This window comes from Harpia harpyja, chromosome 14 (genome assembly GCF_026419915.1).
Source record: "Harpia harpyja isolate bHarHar1 chromosome 14, bHarHar1 primary haplotype, whole genome shotgun sequence".
Taxonomy (NCBI): Eukaryota; Metazoa; Chordata; class Aves; order Accipitriformes; family Accipitridae; genus Harpia; species Harpia harpyja.
The window spans coordinates 32,633,199-32,648,087 of record NC_068953.1 but is presented as its reverse complement, the minus strand read 5'-3'; the positions used below and the strand labels follow the sequence as shown (position 1 = coordinate 32,648,087).

General features: G+C 36.6%; 1 protein-coding gene across 4 annotated transcripts in view; it reads left to right on the top strand.

Moving 5' to 3' along the window:
* The window catches only part of TARS3 (threonyl-tRNA synthetase 3), a 56,147-nt gene extending 41,493 nt beyond the window's left edge, over positions 1-14,654 (top strand). For all 4 annotated transcript variants that reach the window (XM_052809065.1, XM_052809063.1, XM_052809064.1 and 1 more), the window contains 15 exons: positions 1,112-1,233; positions 2,050-2,167; positions 2,805-2,869; positions 3,594-3,672; positions 4,898-5,044; positions 7,663-7,761; positions 8,097-8,263; positions 8,810-8,972; positions 9,875-10,012; positions 10,461-10,538; positions 10,638-10,738; positions 11,903-12,007; positions 12,809-12,881; positions 13,613-13,727; positions 13,852-14,654. In XM_052809065.1, the coding sequence (XP_052665025.1) occupies positions 1,112-1,233; positions 2,050-2,167; positions 2,805-2,869; positions 3,594-3,672; positions 4,898-5,044; positions 7,663-7,761; positions 8,097-8,263; positions 8,810-8,972; positions 9,875-10,012; positions 10,461-10,538; positions 10,638-10,738; positions 11,903-12,007; positions 12,809-12,881; positions 13,613-13,727; positions 13,852-14,000 (1,719 nt within the window). In that variant the 3' untranslated portion in view covers positions 14,001-14,654. The remainder of the gene's footprint in view (positions 1-1,111; positions 1,234-2,049; positions 2,168-2,804; positions 2,870-3,593; positions 3,673-4,897; positions 5,045-7,662; positions 7,762-8,096; positions 8,264-8,809; positions 8,973-9,874; positions 10,013-10,460; positions 10,539-10,637; positions 10,739-11,902; positions 12,008-12,808; positions 12,882-13,612; positions 13,728-13,851) is intronic.
* The last annotated feature ends 235 nt before the right edge of the window (positions 14,655-14,889 follow it).

Below are 14,889 nucleotides of genomic sequence, written 5' to 3'. Positions count from 1 at the left end.
AGCGAAATTGATTGCAGCATTATGCTTTTAAAATCTTGAATTAAAGGAAAAAAAAAAATCCCCAAAACTATTCAAGTATTGTATTTGTCATGATTTGTCAAAGAAGATTAGATACTAAGTACCTGTGATCTATAGGTGAATAAAATCTTAGTGTTCTTTTCTTCCCTTCCCTTTTACATAAACAGGTTATTTCTCAAATGAGATTGTACAGAAGGTCTTGATTTGTATGCTAACTTGAAATAGTTTGATGTCTTTGAAGACATGTTCTATGGTTTCATTCAGTGCATTTGAAGATCAGCCACTGAAAGCAACAGTGAGGCTGTCTTACAGTTTTCTAAAAATTGTCTGGTATCAGATTTGAGTCATAAACAAAATCTACACCTCCTTGTACCAGCACTGTTTATTAGAAACTTGAGTAGGCATATCTTACTCAATTAAACTATGAATATACTTAGCGACACACCCAAGATTTATTTTTTTTTAATGGGATTCAGTCTTAAGCCTATGTTTATCTTTATGCACTAGAATTAGACTTCATTTTGTCAAAAAAATCTTCATGTGATTAAGCTTGTTTGAGACATTTCAGGAGCCTGTAAAGGCTTTATCTTGTAGCAGTGGCTATGAAGTGGTCTGAATTAATAGGGACTTAGAACATCAGACTGGTATTGATCTACTGGGTTGTTGACTCCCCTCTTCTGACATTTCAGGTAAAGCGGTTTACAGTCCTATTAATAAATATACTGTATGTGAACAATGGTAACTTAATTGGCTACATTGCTTTAGAAGCAGTTAGTATTGCATAGACTTTTCACTGACCGGCAACTAACTTATAAATGAACAAGGTACAATAAGTACTAAGGTGACAGAATTGTGCAGAGGTATAATCATCTTTCAGACTGAAATACAGTGGGGCTTTATTGCTATGTCTGCCTTTATATTAATCATTTAGCATACTTCAAAATGAGAAAAGAAAATTGTTATACTGCTCCCAGAATTTAAACAACATTGATTCTAGTGTATTTCCCATCTGCAGATATACCTCTTTTGTTTTTTCTTTGTAGTTACACAATGCCAATGACTCCATGACTTGCTCACCTGACTTTATTTGCAGGTTTATTGGCATTCAAGTGCTCATATTCTTGGAGAGGCCATGGAAGGTTATTTTGGGGGCTGCTTATGCTACGGACCACCAATTGAGAATGGATTTTATTATGACATGTATATTGAAGATAGGTAAAATTTCAGTGTCTAAGAACTTTAATGCTCTGTATTGAAGTGCAGTACTAGAATTATTTTTGTTTGGTCATGTTTCTGCATGTTAAAAGTAAAATTGTGTATCTAGTATGGGTTAAAACTGACAGGTTAGCCTTCTATGTATACATATATATTGAGTATGTGTGTATATTTAAATTCAAGAGCTGTTTTCAGACACCTGCTCCGTTAAGACTTGCAGCTGTTGAATGTTCTGTGAAAAAAAGTAGAGTGTTTGGGTAAAACTTTCTGAAGTTCCTGAGAGATACAGGAGACAGTTTCCTTGAAGAATGATGGGAGTTAGGTTTCAAAGTGCCATAGTCACTTGTAGAAATGGCATGTATGCATGTAACTCATATAGGTGTTTACTACTTTTCTAATCCTTGTGCACAGCTTTACGATTCTGTTTTTTCCTTCTTTATCTTTCTGTAGTCAGGGAGAATACCAAGTCTGCATCAGCTGATAAACTAGCTCTTGCAGCTGGGTTGAGCCTTTTTTTTTCTTCTTTTTTCTAAAATCATTTATACTTTGAGCTACAGATCTTCCAGACATTTAAGCATGTCAAAGACTGTTCTAGTAGTGATTGCAGTGGGTTTGTCCAGGGTGATACCATTTGTGTTTCTGAGTTTAGCGTCTGAAAGTGCAGCTGATAGTAAGAAACTAAGAAAATACTGTGACAAATCACAATGACACATGCCATGTTTTTTCAAATTAGACTACTAGAAAGTGGTCACTTAAAAAAATGGGAATATCAAAATAATTAATTTATGTTACTTTTGCCTGTGTCTTTCTGTTTAGAGGTGTATCTAGTACTGAATTCCCACTACTAGAGAACCGCTGTAAAAATATTATAAAAGAGAAGCAGGCTTTTGAAAGGCTGGAAGTCAAAAAGGAGATCCTGTTAGACATGTTTAAGGTAAATCTTTGAAGTAGCTGTGATTCTGGTACAATGATCTTTTAAAATGTAACTATTATAAAATACTGCATCTAACTGACTCATCAGAATAGCACCTGTCTAGTAAAACAAAGAAAAAGAGTAGCATCTTCTTCCCCCTCTCCATATCCCTCCCAAGTGTTCAGGAGGTTTTCAGGCAATAATAAAAACAATTTCTTATTACACTAAAACACCTCAAGCTCAATGAGATGACCGAGAAATTAGTACACAAAAGGCATACATTCATTCTGGCTCACTTGCAGAGACAAGTCAAAAAAGGCTTTGTCCTGTAGTCCTCTGTTTTATACAGTGAATATTACCAGTCTCACTGCACTGTGTTTTAATTGCCTTTCAGAAGTGCTTTGAGGTGTTCAGGTGGTAATCACTATGCTTAACACATCCTCAGGGAAATTGAGATATTTTTGTCTCTTTCCCCTTTTGTTTTATAACCCTTCTGAAAGGATGTTGAACTTTTGCATAGGCTTGTGTGATCATGCCATTTTTTAAAAGTTGTGGGTGTCTTTTACTGATGCACTTGCATTATTAATACATAATTTTAAAATAGAATTTTATTAGTCATTTTATTGATGTTTCTGACTTTTCATGTTTCCCCACACAGTACAACAAGTTTAAGTGTCGTATCCTTAATGAGAAGGTGAACACACCAACTACCACAATATACAGGTAAAGAAAATTAAGTTAAAAGGTATTAAGAAGTATTTCTGTAGTTAGATATATTTCATTTAAATTGAGAGGAGAAGGAGGAAATTTTTTTTTTCTTCTAACTTTTGAATACTTGCGTGATTGGGACTTAAGTTTGCAATTAATATTGCCACTTATGTAAAATCAGATCTTTTCTTTCTCTGCTGGGACAAATTAGGTCTCAGTTTGTGGACAATGGCAAATCCACTTTTCACTCGTTCCCTCTGGTTTCAGTAAACAGATTAAAATAAGTTACCACCCATGACACTGAATTGCTGGATAATGGGTAAAGCTAACTCGTAGCTCAGTGTGGGGTGAGGAACCAGTTCGTTGAATCGCCAGGGATTAAACTAGTTAGTTGGAAATGGCAAAACCTTTTTTTTTTTTTTTTAATTTCTGTTTGGTGTGCATAGTTTGAAATTTCCTGGGCAACTTCAACAAAGTTTACATATGGAACTATATGAATTGCTGAGTATGTTATGATGCTCTTGATAATGGATCAAGTGTGCTGAGTATTTACTGAGTGAATACTCTGCTTCAGGTAGAAGGCACAATTACATTTAAGATGCACTGAATTTGCTGAGTGTTGCATATATGTACTTAGTGTGTTTGTACGTGTCAGGCATTAACTTGTATGCCATTAGTGACTGTATTTAAAAATGTTGGAGTGTTTTGAAATAAACCCTTTTTTTTTTTTGGTGTATAGATGTGGTCCGCTGATTGATCTCTGCAGGGGTCCACATGTGAGACACACTGGAAAAATTAAGGCCCTTAAAATATTTAAGGTAAGTTTAAATTAACTGTGCGTTAAAACTTAATTAAACTGTGGGTCAGCTGATTTATTTATGTATTTATTTCTCCTGAAGTGATTATGCTAGGGTTCTTTGTGTTGTTTTCTTTTCTTGCTCTGAAAATAGTTCTTCATTTATTTCCCAGCTCCCATTGTACAAGTAGAACTACAGCCTTTCATTCATCTGCTTCCAAGGTTTACTGATTCTCGACCATCACAATAGTATATCAGTGAAAGTTAACAGCATCTTTTTTTGTCAGAGTATTAGTGCAGTAACATGCATGCTTAGACTATAATGAGCAGCACTGCAAAAATACTCAAGCTAGTAGTGACTAGATTAGCTGTGGAACCAGTGATACCATGCAAAGTCAAGTGCAGTGCCTAAGCTAATGTGGCAGTATTGTGCTAGTATTTCCAACCAGCACTGCACTTTGTAATACAAATGTCTTAGTTTGAGTCTGTACTAGCTGTCACATCTGTGCACGGGGTGGGTGTGTGCGCTCTGTTCTGCAGTAAATGAACATCTAAGATACTCATTGGGTCAGAAATAGTATTTTGCCCTTGTAAGATGGTATCTTTCAGGTACAGGAGGTAAAGCAGACCCTGCCACATCTGCAAGTGCTGCTGTTTAAAAATGGTGTTGCTTACAGGAAAGCCAGAGACAGTGCTTGCAGATGTCTCTGGTTACGATGTAGTTTAAGTTACTTGCAGATGCTAATTTTGGTAACCTTATTAGACTGACCTCACTGGAATATTCAACATAGTTGCTTTTGCTGGCTTCCTAACTGAAGTTTATGGAACGATGAGTTCTGGGGATTAAGTGGTAGATTGTCAAAACAGCTAGGATTTAACTGTGAGAGTGAGTTAGCTTCGTTTTGTCTTTTGTGTTTCCCTACTGCATTATGTTTTGAACATAAACAAGTGCTGCTTTTTTAGAAGATACAATGTGAGATAATAAAACATGCCATGATGTGAGTTAAAACAAGGTACCTAAGTAGAATAAAAGCATGACTTGACCAGTCACTTCTGCTTGTCTTCTGTATTTGTATGCTGACTAAAAGGCAGTGCCAGTATCTTTGTATTATAAACAAATGCTGGACGACTGCATATAATTCTTTTCTCAAGGAAAAAATATCATAACATTTGAATGCATTAGTGTTTATTCCTCCTTTCCCTGAGATTATATAATATTATCTTTAAGTATGGGTTTTGTGCATCAGAGTTCCTCTACGTATTGGGAAGGAAAATCTGACATGGAAACTCTGCAGAGAATATATGGAATATCCTTTCCTGATAACAAAATGATGAAGGAATGGGAAAAATTCCAGGAAGAAGCCAGAAACCGGGACCATAGGAAAATCGGAAAGGTACACTATTTCACTGTCTACTTCTCGTTTATGCTTCTGTAATAGAATTAATTCTCTTTCATAGTTTTTTGGGGTTTTTCCATTTTTTGACAGTTTGAATGGGAGCCAGTTCTATAAACTTCTTGGTGTCAGTTGTATTTTAAAATTTTAATTCTACAAACTCAGCTTGTCACTTGCATACAAATGTTAAACTAATGTTGGGATGAAGTAATGGGGTAGTCCCTCGGTTTAGGAAAGTATATCTTAAACCTTTTAATGTAGAGTCTTTTCAGATCCTACTAATATTTTTCATAGAAGAGAGAAATTACTGAAAATTGTACAAATAACATGGTTTGGTCATTCTTCATTATAGGCATAAATAAGGTAATACTTAAGTGCATGTATGTGCAGTACTTAGCTGTTGTGAATATTCCTCTACTAGATTTAAATGAACAGATGTAATCTTGAATTGAGTGTAAGTTGCAAGACATTAGATTGACACAGATGAGGATTGTGACCTTTGTCCTGGTTTCAGCTGGGATAGAGTTAACTGTCTTCCTAGTAGCTGGTACAGTGCTATGTTTTGAGTTCAGAGCGAAGAATGTTGATAACACTGATGTTTTCAGTTGTTGCTCAGTAGTGTTTAGACTAATGTCAAGGATTTTTCAGCTTCTCATGCCCAGCCAGCGAGAAAGCTGGAGGGGCACAAGAAGTTGGCACAGGACACAGCCAGGGCACCTGACCCAAACTGGCCAACGGTGTATTCCATACCATGTGACGTCCCATCCAGTACAGAAACGGGGAAGTGGGGGGCAGGGATTCGCCGCTCGGGGGACTGGCTGGGTGTCGGTCGGCGGGTGGTGAGCAATTGCACTGCGTATCATTTGTACATTCCAATCCTTTCATTATTGCTGTTGTCATTTTATTAGTGTTATCATTATCATTATTAGTTTCTTCTTTTCTGTTCTATTAAACTGTTCTTATCTCAACCCACGGGTTTTGCTTCTTTTCCCGATTTTCTCCCCCATCCCACTGGGTGGGGGGGAGTGAGTGAGCGGCTGCGTGGTGTTTAGTTGCTGGCTGGGGTTAAACCACGACACCTTTTATCGGTCTTGTTGGCATGCAGTCTCCTAATTGTTGTCACCCTTGCTATAGTTTTGTGGAGAAGGTGGAGTTAGAGAGAGGGTATTTGAGAGAAGATAAGAAGCTTTGTGGGTGTTTAAAGGCACAATGAGCAGTACAGGTGAAAGCAGGGAGACATTTATTTGAAAAACTTATGTGTAAATGAAGGTCAGCATCATTGGCCAAGAGGATGCAGGCATGAACCTCTCACTACTTACTGGCAGACATGAAAGAAGAGACTGTGAAAGACCTTCATAAGCGAAGATGAACAACTGAAGGTAACTCAGAAGAGGAAGAGCCAATGAGGAATTTACAGAAAACAGTGACAAAGGGAAGAAGTAGCAAAATTATCTTTACAGAAGTGTTCATGCTTACTTCTGTTAACTCATTAAGACTTGAATATATGTATAGTATTTGTTCAATGATTTCTTCTATGACTTTTCAAAAACAAATAATCTAGTATCAATCAAACAACTTATCTAGTGTCTAGGTGTCTAATATCTATGATACCGAAGAGCCTAAGGTTCTCCAAAGATTTATCAGAGCTACTGTTGCGATTTAACCCCAGCCAGCAGCTAAGCACCACGCAGCAGCTCACTCACTCCCTGCTTCCACCCAGTGGGATGGGGGAGAGAATCAGGGAAAAAAGACTCATGGGTTGAGATAAGAACACTTTAATAGAACAGAAAAGAAGAAACTAATAATGATAATGATAACACTAATAAAATGACAATAGTAATAAAATGATTGGAATATACAAGTGATGCACAATGCAAATGCTCACCACCTGTCGACCGATGCCCAGTTAGTGCCTGAGCAGCGATCCCCCTACCCCCACTCGCCCCAGTTTATATACTGGGCATGATGTCACACAGTATGGAATACCCCATTGGCCACTTTGGGTCAGCTGTCCTGGCTGTGTCCCCTCCCCAGCTGCTTGTGACCCTCCAGGCTTCCTGCTGGCTGGGCATGAGAAGCTGAAAAATCCTTGACTTAGTCTAAATATCACTTAGCAACAACTGAAAACATCAATGTGTTATCAACATTCTTCTCATACTGAACCCAAAACGTAACACTATACCAGCTACTAGGAAGACAATTAACTCTATCCCAGCTGAAACCAGGACAGCCACAGTGCTGAGCTTCTGTTTTTGAGACAGAATTCTGATAAAGAATGACTGGCTTACAAGCTTCAGCCATTAATCCTCAGATGTGATGGCTATATGCTTAATTGCTTTGGTTACTGAAGGTAAGATCGGTTAAGGCTTCAGGATTTTGAGGAAATGTGTATTTACATAGTTACAGAGTCAAATGGAATTCTAGTGTTGCTACAAACTTCTAAGAGTAAGAACTACAGATAAATTAACTACTGTGGCTGAGAACTTGAAGACTTATGGAAATTGTCTTGTTGCTGTAACATTGCATTTTTTGTGAACAGAGTCCCAGCGTGTGAAGTAGTCATGTTCTGCAGTTCCATCTGAAGTGGTGTTACAGCATGCTGTTTTTAATTTATCTAGGAGCAAGAACTCTTCTTCTTTCATGATTTGAGTCCTGGAAGCTGCTTTTTCCTCCCCAGAGGTGCCTTTATTTATAACACACTCGTGGATTTCATACGAGTGAGTATATACTAATGTAGCTCCTAACAAGCTTAATATCAGTTGTTGATCTTGGGTGATAGGCCACTCATAGCACAGAGCTATGCACAGAAAGAGAAGCATCTATGTATGTAAACATATACCTGATTTTCACTATGATTATACAGATCTAACCTTTTTGAAAATAGGGCAGAGTAAAACATCGAGCTGTGCTTTTTCTACTTGTGCAAAACCTACATGTGCAGTAGTCCTTTAGTCTCTGAGTAAATTGCCATTGTAAGAACACAGTTAAAAAGAATCAGGCTTTTGCTTGTCAAAAGCTCTATCACCTTTTAAACGTTGAATTTGTTTTATAGGAAGAATATCACAGGCGTAATTTTACTGAAGTTGTATCTCCAAACATCTTCAACAGTAAACTGTGGGAAGTTTCAGGACACTGGCAGCATTACAGCGAAAATATGTTCTCTTTTGAAATCGAGAAGGAAACTTTTGCCCTTAAACCAATGAATTGTCCAGGACATTGGTTTGTACTCTCAACTGAAAAACTTCTTATTTTACTGTATTTATCCTTTGTGGGGTTGAGGGGAAATAAATGGAGTAGTAATATATATTATCATGTATGTTTACAATAGACTACTAAGCCACTAGTGTGTCCAGAGAGCTCCTCTGACAGTGTCCCAAAGCAGACCAAATACAATTCTTGGAGGAGGATTTTCCAGTAAGTCTGCACTAAGTGAGCTAGGTTTGTGCATTCTAATACTAGTCTGTACCACTACTAAATGCAAGTAATGTTGGATAGAGATGGGCATCAGATGTGGTGTACCAAAAGAAGGTACAGATGAACCAGTCTTGATTGTTACTCTCTCAGTGGTTTTTCTAGGTGGTCTTTAGCAATACATTCTGAGTGCTGTACTTTTTCTGTTTGCCTGCCTTTTAGGATGCAGACAATGTGAATGAATAAATACTTAAAAATGTGATTACTGTCTGTACTGATCTTGGTTTAGTTTCTGTGTTGTCTTAAATCTTCTATAAGCAGGATAAAAGGAAGGTTCTTTCATGTTCCTTCTAGCTTGATGTTTGCCCATCGTCCACGATCCTGGAGGGAAATGCCTCTTAGACTTGCAGATTTTGGGGTTCTTCACCGAAATGAACTCTCTGGGACTTTAAGTGGCTTGACTCGTGTAAGGCGCTTCCAACAAGATGATGCTCATATCTTTTGCACAATGGAACAGGTGAAAAAAACCAAACCCCAAAAAACAACAACCTTCCCTCCACCAGTCAACCAAAAAAAAAACCTCCTTTCCTTCCCAGTGCAAACCAACATTAAACAAGAAAAAAATCCCCAAAGTATTTCAGCTCTAGCTTCTTCTATTGTGTTGCTTGGTAGCATAATGCCGCTGTTGATGGGTTTTTTGGTAGGTTTAGGTACTTCCTTCTTAGTCATCTGGTATTCCGTATTTCTTAACCTTCTGCAATATTGCTGAAGTCAATAGCCTGTTGAGCTTAGCTTCTCTGTTACAAGTTTCTCAGATAGCAGTGTGATAAATTGTGTTATTTATTTTTCTCTGTGAAATTAAAAAATGCTTATGTCAAAAGAAGAAAACAACATTATTTGAGGGACGTTATTGAATGTGAATTACGTAATAAGATTTTCTGTATAGAATTTCTCCCTTTAGAAAGATACATTTGGCATCTAAACCCCAAAAGGTAAAGTCTTTTGCACCTCCCACCTCGCCCTGCAAACAAAAAATCTGTTGACTGCATTTTGTTTTCCATAGTAGTGCTGGATAAATACTTCTTCAGTAATGCCATAGATTTTAGTGGAGCTATGTGAATAAATTGATGTACTCTTGTCAAGTCTGACTCATGCAATTTGGCTCCAGAAGCCCAGGCTTAACAAGAATATTACTTTTGTTGCCATGATTTGAAGCCACAACACCGCAGTTCTCTCTTCACCCATTACCTACATTTGGGTTTGTAGGATGTAATTTTCATGTGATTTTTAGTCGTGTTTTTTTGTTTTGGTTTGGTTTTTTATTCAATGGGCTCGTATTCTGGTTATGAGGAATTCAGTAAATCCAATTATATTTTTATGTAAGTAAATTTTAACTAATATATTTTCTTTATGCTTAAGATTGAAGAAGAAATTAAGAGCTGTCTTGATTTCTTGAAGTCAGTGTATGCTGTCTTTGGTTTTACCTTTCAACTACATCTTTCTACAAGACCAGAAAATTATCTAGGAGAGTTAGAGATCTGGGATCATGCAGAAAAGGTAAAAGTCATTTAAAAGCAAACAAACCAACCCGTTAATATTTGTATTTGCAGGGGTGGATATTTAACCAAGTTCTTTCATGTTGAATAGGGAAATTAGTGAAATAGCTTAAATCAGATGCTAAATATTGTCCTTAGTGGAAATGCTCGTTGAAGAACATCATGTTAAATGTGAAGTTTCTGTATAAAATGAGAACTTTCTGATTCTTACTTTGCCCTTTATCTTGAGCTGATTTGATTTTTATTAATCTTTTTTTCTGATTAATCACAACATTTGTACAAGGAACTACTCATTTCAAGATTATTTATCATAAATGACTAAATGCTTGAACAATAGAAGTCATGCTGCCTGTTGACTCCCTTTGTATTTCAAAGGCAAATGCTTTGACTTGCAGTAATGAAAGGCACTGCTATACCTTTTTTAGTTATTCTCTCATTTTTATGTTTAGCAACTTCAAAACAGCTTGAATAACTTCGGAGAGCAATGGAATTTGAATCCAGGAGATGGAGCATTTTATGGTCCTAAGGTTGGTGAATCAGCATTTTAATACAGCTTTGGGATGGACAAGAATAAAGACACAATGCAGGCAAACTGTATTTAGTAACTGTGTTATTTTGCTTCACAGATTGATATTAAAATCAAAGATGCTATTGGCAGGTACCATCAATGTGCTACTATCCAACTTGACTTCCAACTACCCATTCGATTTAATCTTACTTATGTTGGGTGAGTGGTTAAGCTAAATATCTTCCTCTTTTAAATGAAATAATTAAAAAAAAAAAAAAAGATTACTTTCCTTGTCTGTAATTCCCATTAAACTGATTTGTATTAATGCTCTGTTGCTCACCTAACAAGTGATTAGCCTGTATATCAGTAGCCTGGTTAGGAGGGGAAACATCCCCAGTGAGCAGAGGACTGAGTCACGAACTTGGAAGATATTTCCTCAATGTAATGATAGCTCACTTTAATTGTAAATGCTACTGATTGGAGGAAAATTTCATTATCTGTCTTGTCTGCCAGTTCAGAAGACAACTGATCATGTATAATGCTAAAGAAAACTCATCTGAGTCAGTTTTCACTTTCAGCCTAGTCATTGTATCTCCTTTGAAGACATTGCATACAGACTCAAACATGTCTTAGGGAGCTAGGAGGTTTGTAATAAGTACTTCATTCTTTTTATCAGATAAAGTTAGTTAACTTTGAGCATAAACCAAATGTGAACAGTTTTTAATGAAAATCTCACTTTGGCTTCCAGCTAGGAAGAGGGATATTTATCCACTGAGTGAATCTTAGTACCATGTTGACTTGAACACACATTTTCTGGGTTGTTTTTCTTGCTGTGTTTGCTTTTGCATGTTAGGAAGAGTTTGACAGGGAAGGAAGAATAAGAATCTTTGTTATTTTTTGGTCTTGCTGCATGTTCTACAGTAGATGTCATAGCTCTTTGGTAGGTGATAACACTGTTACGAACAGCAGCTGGCTTTTTTTTAATCTTAAGGAAAGAAATGGCCAGTAAGGGCAGGTAAGATCCTGTGCAACAAAATAAAAGCAAGATATAACAGAAAAGAAAGAGCGAGGAGGAACATAAAATATTAAAATGCACAGAAATGGAGCTGCATCAGTTGAGTGTCTTTTCAAACTTAGGAGTTTGTGCCTATGCCATTAGCTACAGGCATGATTATTTTAAGTCTCTATGATTATTCAGTATTCCTTTAAAAGCCCAGGGGACTTAAAGTACATTTTTAATAAAAACAGTAGATTTTGCCTAAGTATAGATAACTGCATTTTGTCTTTCCATGAAAAGTAGAATCAAAACTATTAGTAGGATTATCTGTGTGTGAGCCAAGAGATTTTTTTTTTTTTCTTTAAACTTGACTTACTCTTTTTCAGTAAGGATGGCGATGATAAGAAAAGGCCGGTGATTATTCACAGAGCTATTTTGGGATCTGTGGAGAGAATGATAGCTATTCTAGCAGAAAATTATGGAGGAAAATGGTATGTGGCACAAATGCAGTTCTAAGAAATGTTTAACAAGGTAGAAAATACAGATCCTCCCTAATGTCCCATATATTATAATGCAAAATAAAATCCCTAGAATTTTCTCAAAATTAGTAGGTAAGATTACAAGCAAAGAAGTCTAATTTTATGGTCTGAGTTGTATGATATACTTTTATTAGTAGTTCATTATTAGAAATGCAGTTTCATGATTGCAGGAAAAATTATACAATAAAGCAGAAATAAGAATTGTAATTGAATATATATGTGCTGCATTATTCTTGTTCCGTTTTTCTTAAAAATCATGTTTTTGTACTGGCAAGATGTTAGACATGTGTAAAGCAATTATTTACACAGACATGAATTAGTCCTAATATGTGAAATATTTTTTTAACTTGTAAGATGTATTGTTTAATCTTGAATAAACTCTGAAGATATTTCTTCATTAATGTATTTAAAGTATTAAGGAAGACTTAATTCTTACTTTCAGCCACTTATCTGTCTGACTGTCCATGTTTCACTATAAAGTTATTAATAAAAGTGGAAATTATGTGGAAAAAATAGAATTCTGTCTAAAATTGTGAAGTCAGCTAGACAGTGAACAGAATATGTCATTTCACTGGAATCAATGTATTTGCCATTTTATGTGACCTTGAAAAGAGAAAGATAACATACTATCTAACAACCTTAGCTAGCAAATATTTTTATAAAGTAAAGAAATTATTGTGGAACGTGACTATGGATATGAATGCAAGTGTAAAATGCACATTTATTGCATATTTTTCTTGTTCTGCTTGCCAGGCCATTCTGGCTGTCTCCACGGCAGGTCATGGTTGTGCCTGTGGGACCTACTTCTGAAGAGTATGCCCAGCAGGTGAGAGTAGGGCCTTCCTTTTTATAGTAGCAAGCAATTTCAATAGCTCCTGAAGTACTTGTCCTAGAACACAGAATGAATGCTTTAATAATTTTGGAGATGTATTTGGGGGGAGAGGTAGATTTTTCCATATAGTCTAAAATTTGTATAAGCCTGAGAAAGGGATATGTAACTTTAAGTGTTTTGAGTTGTCTTATTATGTACAGACTTCAGTAATTATTAAAGGAAAAAACGTTCAGGATGACAAACCTTGTATACTAACTAATGTTTCATTACAGAACTATCTGCTTAAAGTAGGGGCAGAGCCGGTTTCTTCCATTTCCCAGCATGTATACTCTTGACTACGTTACATTTGACCATGGCTGGTTTTACCCCTCTCCCCTGCTTTTCTTTGAATGCAAGCATAAGTGGTTTTGTTCCTTCTCCTCTTTCTCCTTCCTCAGACTGAGGAAACATTTTTGACATTCAGCAGTGTAGCTATCTGAGGAGATCAGCAAATACTTGATACGGATGTTACCTCGTATTGTCTTCCAGCTGGAGTCCTGCTAAGCCCTCAAGTGTGTGTGTGGTTTTCTTTCAAATAACTTCATTGACTTCCTTACGATTCAGGAGAGAAAAATTATGCACATACATGAATTAATTATTGGAAGAGATCAGGGATTACAGCATGTACCAATTTATGTTGTAGAATATATACTGTAATATTAAGTGAAAGTGTTTTGGTTTTTTAGGTTTGCAGCGAATTTTTTGAAGCAGGATTTATGTCAGATGTGGATCTAGATCAAAGTTGCACATTAAACAAGAAAATCAGAAATGCACAGCTGGCCCAGTATAACTTTATCTTAGGTAATTGCAGCATCTTACATTTCTGAGTATCATTTAAGTTTTAATGTTGGGCATAGAGTTTGTCTAGACTCTCATTTTGTAACGTAGGTAGGCAGTTTAACATTGTTTGTGATATGTCTTGCAGTGGTTGGAGAAAAGGAGAAAGCAAATAATGCTGTCAACGTGCGAACGAGAGACAACAAAGTTCATGGAGAGATTTCAGTATCTTCTGCTATTGAGAAACTCCAGAAATTTAAGAGTTCACATACACCAAATGCAGAAGAAGAATTCTGATGTTGCTGTTAAGAAGAAAAAAAAAAAAAAAAAAATTATTAGCTGCCCATGTGAAATCGTATTTCTTTCCTCCTGTGTAGCAGTAATGCCCATCTAAGAGAATTTTCAGTTAATGGATACACAAAATAAGCAAATGTAGCAATGTTGATGCTCCAGGAATAGAATGAGAGGGCAGATGCAACTGCCAACTCCTTTCACAATCCCATGGGATTCCAATCTGCGCGAGTTGCAGAATGCTTATTTAAAAAGTCCTACACCTGTGCTAAAATATGTGGGTTTTGCTGTGGAAATAAATCAGGGCTGCATGAAGTCAAGGAGCGGGAGGCTGGGAAGCGTACCGGTTGCTGCTGCAGTTGCTGAGCTACCTCAAGTCACGTAGCAGTTGCATAACTGACGTGACCTGGAATCCAAGGCTTGGCAGTTGGTAGGTGCATCAGGAGCATTTTGGTTTAGTTTTTTTGTAACTCCAGATTATATAATTTTTTTTTCTTTGGGGGGGTGGGGGAATAGCTTGATTTTCTCTGAATTTATGTTCACAGGCTACAAATACATTGGTGTCTGTTGGAAATCTCAGTGAAACGAGGCACTGTTTGAATTGGTGTGGTAATTGGTTGCTGTAAAGGTGATTGTCAAGAATGAAGTTGAATTACCATACTTGTGTGTGGAAAATGCTTTATTTTTTCCCGTGTTTGCTGTTGATTTGGCTTTCTTCTAAAACAAACAAACCTTAGAAAAAACTTCCTGTGTGTGATTTACTGCTGTATTGGTGTGGGATACTGAGAATGCTGAAAAGGTGCAGATGACAATTTTCATTTTAGAAGATGGCATGTGGGAATTTAAATTGGCCGTATTTATGTGACTTGTTTATGCTTATAAATTATTTTAAAGT